This window comes from Loa loa (assembly GCF_000183805.2).
Source record: "Loa loa unplaced genomic scaffold supercont3.7, whole genome shotgun sequence".
Classification (NCBI taxonomy): domain Eukaryota; kingdom Metazoa; phylum Nematoda; class Chromadorea; order Rhabditida; family Onchocercidae; genus Loa; species Loa loa.
Genome location: NW_018108187.1, coordinates 454,478 through 461,545, shown reverse-complemented (window position 1 = coordinate 461,545; position 7,068 = coordinate 454,478). Strand labels below are relative to the sequence as shown.

Below are 7,068 nucleotides of genomic sequence, written 5' to 3'. Positions count from 1 at the left end.
ATATATATATATATATATATATATATATATATATATATATATATATATATATATATCCAGTATTTTGTCAACCTGCGCTCTTGAGCAAAAAATTATATCCGGTAACAAATGAATTGTTGTTGTCCATTACATCACTGTTTTTGAGCTTTCCTTATCCGCCGAGTTGTTTGAGAGACTTAAGCACTCATATGTATAAATGGATACATATATATCAGCTTACACTCAGCCTTCTGAAAAACTCATTTGGTATACTTCCTTGAAATAGACTATATGTTTGATGTGAGATTGCGAAGCATTGCATTTATCAATATTAACTTTTAACAGTGGGTCAGATAATTGAGGGAATGACTGCTTATATTTAATTGTTTCCAAGCAAGTGAGAAAGAATCTTATTGTTCCTTTTTGTTAAAGCAATTGGAAATTTAACTGATGTCACTTTAACTTCAGATTTGTTGGGAAGAAGTTACACTGTTTTATTCTTCATCAATATAAAGTAATGACAAAATTGGAATTGCCATGACAGTTTATATTTGATCCTCCTAACATGGCTTTTTTCTTAAATCCTCGAAAAGTGGGATTTACATATGTTTTCATTCTACGTTTTATGAAGATAATATGCACCCTGCTTCTTTAAGCAGTTTGTTTATTTTTATATCACTGTTACAGATAGTATCATTTTGAAGCATTAATGAGAGTTCTTCGTTTGGGTCTTATATCACAAATCAAATTTACCGATGAAATATTCTGATGTAGCATTTGGCGGAGAAAGAGTAACACTCAAATATAAGCAAAATTTTTATCAGGGAAGAAGTAGCCTAAGTCTACGAGTTCATACTAGAAAAGCGACTGTAAGGAAAATTATGAATGAGAGAGAGGAGTGATAATGATGAATTCAAAGTAAAGTGAAACGGATAAGTGAATAAAATTAATCTAGCAACCATGTATATAGGTGAAATGAGAGATGGAAATACTCCTTTGAAATTGTTTGAAAATATTGTCAAAGTTGGTAAAACGCTAATCGTATGTGATGCAAGTGAAAAAAAACTGCTTTTTTGAAGCAGCCATGAACTTTTCTTCGCTTGTTACTGTTTTTCACTTTCTCAACTTCTCAACTTTCAATTCACTTTCCCAACTTTTTGTGATTTGTAAGTTGTCAATTCAGAATGTGAATTTCAAGGTTTTAATGATAAATTCTTTGTGAACCACGTGATGTTAATCGGAAATCACATTTCTGATTTCAAATCACAATCTATTGAACCGATGTAAGTAGCTGCAGAAGTACTAATTGGAGATGGAAGAGTCTTGGTGAAGTGTTTTATCCAATATTTTAACGCTACCGCTCCTGAGGAGCATTGCTTTCTGCCTAGGCTTCAGGGTGACCAAGTATTATCTTCCCCTTCTTGGCATAGTCCCATGAATAAATGTCCAGGGCTTGCCATGATGAACTCCCTGTTTTAGCTAACATAAGATTTGGAAATTCATAGTTCGTAATGAGGTGAAAAACCGATCAAAAATCCTATCATCGTCAATGCCTTATAATAAATTCAGAAATATGATATGATCTTCACGTTTGCAGGACGGTTCTCTCCCAAATTTTCCGATTCGCTATCCTTATGATCATATGTCGCATAAAGCATGATAGAATGAATATGCAATTCAGCAGTTAGTTTGAACCCCACCATACTGCCATACCTCTTCACGGTACGCGGTGGTTCGCCATAAATTCTCACCATCTCAAGTTATGAAACCACTCCTTTCTGTAGAAAAGGTACTACCACCTATGAATTTATCTTAGTTCGAATTGTCTTTAACCACAGGACTCTCAAATAACCAACAGTGTCATCTCTCCGCTAATTCAGTGCAAACTGAGATGAATAAATCATTATCACCCAACCCTTAATTTCTGTATGATAACTGTTTGTGTTTTTTAGAATTAATACATGAGATTTCCCATTTCCGATACACATACGAATCTATCGCTTTCGAAAATAAGATCATTTGATCTCCACTAATACTAACGCCTTATTTTACCTCAATGTGGATTTTTCTTTCCTGATTACCAAGATATCAGCATCTGTAAAGTTAAAGCAAAAGTTCCCTTGAACGCAAAAGCCAATCCACAAGCCAATCTACAATAAAAATGAGAAAATAACGGAATAAATTAGTAAAGAGTTTCTTTCTTAAGAATTCACTTAGAATCCAGTACAAGAAATGCCCTGAAGAAATTTCGTACTTTCGTTCCCACCTCTGTAATAAGCTCGACAGAATAAACAGCAGCTTTAAGAACAAATCGGTTCTAAAAATTAACAAGAGATGAGATAATTTACACGTAATTCGACTTGTAAGTTCAGATATCATATCCATTCATATATGAAATGAGATTTAACAACTTCCAAATTATATCAGAATTCATTAAACGGTACGTATAAAATACAAAAATAATGCAATACTGATTCACCAATTGTCTTTATCACCTTCACTATCCTCTTCATCATAGAAACCCATCTCACCAATATGTCTTTCCAGATCTTCGTAATCATTAAATCCATCTGATGCTGTGTCTTCGTTTGAACCACAACCAGAAGTATGCTGAAATAAGCATTCAGTAATAACCTAAATAAACAATCTTTTTAACAATACAACACTAGACAATTTTTACAAAGGACTGCTTTAAAACACAACTACCGAACACCAGCAAAAACATTATCTGCTTTATAGACGGTCTTTCAATGCTCTAAGGAGTAGTATGCAAATTGGCTATGCTTATTATACATTAATAACAATAAGCTATATAATGGGTGCTACACCAATTAATAAGTCCTTTATAGTGATCTTGCAGAATGCTCCAACTGCTCCTGTCATATTCCATGATACGTCAATCGCAGTCGAACTAAAGTTAACAAAAGACATAAGCTTAGGTAACGACTAAGAATAACAAGTGTTCTAGAAAGCGTAAGATATATGCACAAATTAAAAGAGATATATAAAACGTTTCTTGTTCCGTCACAGCAAACAAAATCATCTCTATTGAATCCTTTTTTTTGTCACGTAAAGTTTACTCCTGATACTTGCCTCGGATTCATCAGGATAATCGTTACGCCAGTTGTTCTCATCATTCGAATCCTCGTCATCTTCTGCACTGCTTTCTGTATCTTCACCATCACACAATAAATCATCAGCTTTTGCTAAGCGAACCTAAAAGTGGTGGGAACTTTTACAATTTATGAGAAAAGTCAAATCATTTAGAATATGAGTATAATTTAGGCATCAAATGTGATAAGTAGTCAAAAAATAAAAGAAAATTTCGAAATATTTACATCTCGGATTTGGTAAGCCATACATCCATCTGCCTTGGAACTCCAGTAATAATCGAAAATGAAGTCCTAAACACAGTTACCTGAATCTCGACATTTCAACAATTTTAATTCATTCTAATATAATTAACACAAAGTTTATATACTCTACATGTTAATATCATTACATCAAAACAGGAAAAAACAAATAATAAATGCATTTACAAAATAATACAAAGGTGATACCATAACACTGGACCTTCATTCAATATTCTTGATGAAGAAACGAAAGACTTGTACTAATCTCTTGTTTACGTCATGTACTTACTCTGAATCCAATAATACTAGTAAGAACTCTTCCAAAAAAAGTAATTTAATGATGAGGGTTTTGAATCTTTTTATTTAACTGGACGGAACTAACTTCATCATCTTGACCGTTTAGCATAACCAACGGTTCTCCATTTAACGTTATCTGACTCGATTTGACAGTTGTTTCACCGATTACCTTACTGCTAGACGATGGTTCTTCCACAGAATCTTTCATCAGTTCCAAAGGGTTGTTAGATGAAACGTCACTTTTACTGTCACTATTCTCTATTGCGTCGTCAGTGTTGGATGGTGGCGGCCTTATTGTGTTCACAGTGTTCTGATGTGGATCCACATCAATGATGTTGAAATGTTGTGAATGCGTAACATCACCAAATCCCAGCTAGAACAAATTATTTTAAACATTAACAACTCTGGTTTGACAAACTAAAATTTATGAACAGTTGAAAAATGATCTCTATACTAATGGATAAAAAAAGTGGATGTCGACGGATTATATTAAAAACTAAACAGAAAAAGAAAAAAGAAAGAGATACAAGTAAGGTTATGGGAATCGAAATAATGGATTTCTATAAATCTAAGTATTCCAGATTCTCGTATCTGGGTTAATCTAAGTGTGTAGGAAAGAATGAGTATTAATAATATTAAAAATGAACATGAGATACGTCACTTCCCACAATAAATTAACTAGAAATATGAAACAACCAATTCAGTTGTCGGTTTTTCAACGTAATATGCCTTTCGACAGTTCCCGAATGCGCAACATGTAGGGCTTTTAAAAAAGACTTACCATATCAGCAGTATACCATTTTATCTAAATCATTAAACAGTCAAGTATGGATTAAGATAAACACCTTTAAGTTAGTTGCTGAAGCTCGAAAACAAATAATTGGTTCTGTTACGGATGACATTTGTTTGGCGCGCTTCAATGAAATGACTAAAGCCCCATGTGGATCAGCAGTTCGTTTTCGACGTACACGAAATATTGTTGAGCGGAATAATGATGGTGAGGGAGAGGATGGCGACTGAGATGATGTTAGATGGCTTGCGAACATCACTTCTAATAAATAAGAATTCAGACTTGAAAATAAGGAAAAATATTGAGCCGAATAACCGTACGCTATTTATTCGTTTGCTTCTCGGCGTTCTTTAATAGCTTCCTGAAAAAAAAAAAAAAAGCACTCAGTAATTAAACTAATAAATTGTTTAGAAAATTGGTAAATTAATATAATAAAAGTCACAAATCGCTTCATTTTAATCCTTGTACTAGGCCAGAAAATATTCAACCACAACCTTTTGCAAAAGCTCAATGTGAATTACCGATGAAATACGCTTTATGGTTATCATCCAGAGATATCCAAAACTTATTTCATTTGAGAATGTTGGTATTATCCACGAGTGGTGAGGTTGAAATTTCCGCAAGGATAGGGTAAAAATCCACTCACTCTGAATCGTTCTTCAAACAAGGAAAGTTCAGCCATAAGATCAGTGATAGCACTGGTAAGAGCGTCCGCAGGAGTGGTATCCGATGTTGTTTGTACTCTGAGGATAAATTTGTGCTCCAATGGATGTGGACACTTATAACCAGCGAATAATACTTGAGGATCTTTCAACAACTGACTGCAACCGTACCGGAATAAGTTTTATAAGAAATTTCTGCAACAAATCTAGAAAAAGGAAAGTAAACTGCTTCTGCTCATTCACAATACCATAATCAACTTATCACATTGTTGTTACTTCTTGTACTTGGCATTTTGTTAAACAAAACAATTACAGTCCTAAGACTAGCCTACTAAAATTTAAATGCTGTGCTACAAAACTGACCTTCAAATTACTCGATAATAAGCTGTCATAAAATCAATTAACTGATTCAGTCAATAAACAATACACTATGGTCATTCATCCAAATTTCAAGAGCAAAACTATCAGGCCTAATTTTAATTTAACTTCTATAAATTGGAATCCATCCTATAAACTGATTCTTAAATCAATCTTTATTTGTAGTGAATTGTGTTATTCGAAGAGAAACGAACTGCTTGAGGAGATTCCCGATCGTGTGATCTTCCTTGTTTACTGTAAATATAGCAGCGTTAGGTACTTTGGTGTCTTTCTCGATAGTTATCTTCTTCTCACCGTCAAATACCAGAAACGACTCGAACGGTGCCGGAGCGTTCATAAACTAATCTAAACTACTATTAAAATATTACGAAAATTTAGAAAACACAAACATTTTGAACAACTTTTTCGACACTAACCAAAGAATACACTGTCGGCACTGACTACATAAAAATGGAAATAACAAAAAAAAAATGAAATTCCTCGATGTCGCGGGATCCAGAGTTTCCAGATGTGCATCTGAAGAACATCTTACAAACAAAAGCAATGAACAAGCAACACAACTGCCTTACCCCCCTCAGTAATATCCCAATAGAAACCAAATTCTTCCTCCATTCATCAATTCAGACCAGTGCATCACGACGATTTACCCACAAGGCAAATGCATATCTCACAAGTTAAACATATGAAGAGTTACCCTTCGTCAGAGTGATATTTCTACTTCTTCCTGTTAACGTGATCTATTTGGGATTAAAGTGATGCGCGATATTTGGAGAATTGTGGTACTTCATATAAAGGTACCTATAATTCTAGAAAGTGAAGCTTCAAGTGTTCATGTTATATGATAATAAAAGTAGAAGAAAAATAAATTATGGCAAGTTATTCCCCTTTCGCTTCCCGTGGAAGAACTCTTAAAAGGTAGTCAGTACTTGCTCCTCATCAAGTTACTCTTAATTTATAATATTTAAAGTATTGTACTGCTCAAGAACTTTAGTAAATCAACAGATCATCCATTTCCAAGCATTTTATACTTATAGCATTTGTCATGCACCGATAACCGCTTCCATGAAAGAATGACAAAGCTTGGAGCCAAGGTGATCAATAATTTTTGATAAATCCCTTTCTTGATCTGGTCTTTTATTTCTTGGGCCTAAAGCTTGGTCTGCTGGACAGATAGTCGAGATGAGGCCTGGACTAACAAGAGAACCAATAAAAATAAAGACTGGATGGGGCGGTGCATATTGTCGACATCTTTGGATACGGTAGGAGAGTTTGCTGAGGATAAATTCGGAGGAAAGCAGGAATGGATTCGATGCTTTTCCTGGCATGGTACTCGATGCTTACGCATTGACATTATCTAACTCACCATTATCAACGTCATCATTATCGTTATCATTATATCACAGTAATTTAATAATGGAACTTTTTTTTTACACTGATAACAATCATTTGAGAGTTTAATAATCATTTCTCGGTTCAGGTCTTTATTTTCCAAATTACCGAATTCTGAATCATCGATTCCAAGATGCAACAGATCATCCTAGAAAATTCAGTTTTATCCTGAAACGATATACAACCAATGACTTCCGAAAATTTGGTNACAACGATGGAT

General features: G+C 34.1%; 3 protein-coding genes across 3 annotated transcripts; all 3 read right to left on the bottom strand.

Annotated features, from left to right (window-relative positions):
- Positions 1-2,454: 2,454 nt before the first annotated feature.
- On the bottom strand, positions 2,455-4,675 carry LOAG_11252 (hypothetical protein; the record flags this gene model as incomplete). The annotated part of the gene is made up of 5 exons (XM_020448322.1): positions 2,455-2,589; positions 3,073-3,195; positions 3,318-3,383; positions 3,715-4,002; positions 4,475-4,675. 5 exons carry the CDS (start codon positions 4,673-4,675, stop codon positions 2,455-2,457), a joined length of 813 nt encoding a protein of 270 aa, XP_020301524.1.
- Positions 4,676-4,744: 69 nt separating this feature from the next.
- On the bottom strand, positions 4,745-5,796 carry LOAG_11251 (DNA-directed RNA polymerase II subunit RPB11-a; the record flags this gene model as incomplete). Its single annotated transcript, XM_020448321.1, has 3 exons — positions 4,745-4,780; positions 5,066-5,240; positions 5,654-5,796. 3 exons carry the CDS (start codon positions 5,794-5,796, stop codon positions 4,745-4,747), a joined length of 354 nt encoding a protein of 117 aa, XP_020301523.1.
- A 703-nt stretch (positions 5,797-6,499) lies between these two features.
- LOAG_11250 (hypothetical protein) lies at positions 6,500-6,996 on the bottom strand (the record flags this gene model as incomplete). Its single annotated transcript, XM_003146772.1, has 2 exons — positions 6,500-6,645; positions 6,819-6,996. Coding segments are annotated over 2 exons (324 nt in total), but the record flags the coding sequence as incomplete, so codon positions are not given.
- Between the last annotated feature and the right edge of the window lie 72 nt (positions 6,997-7,068).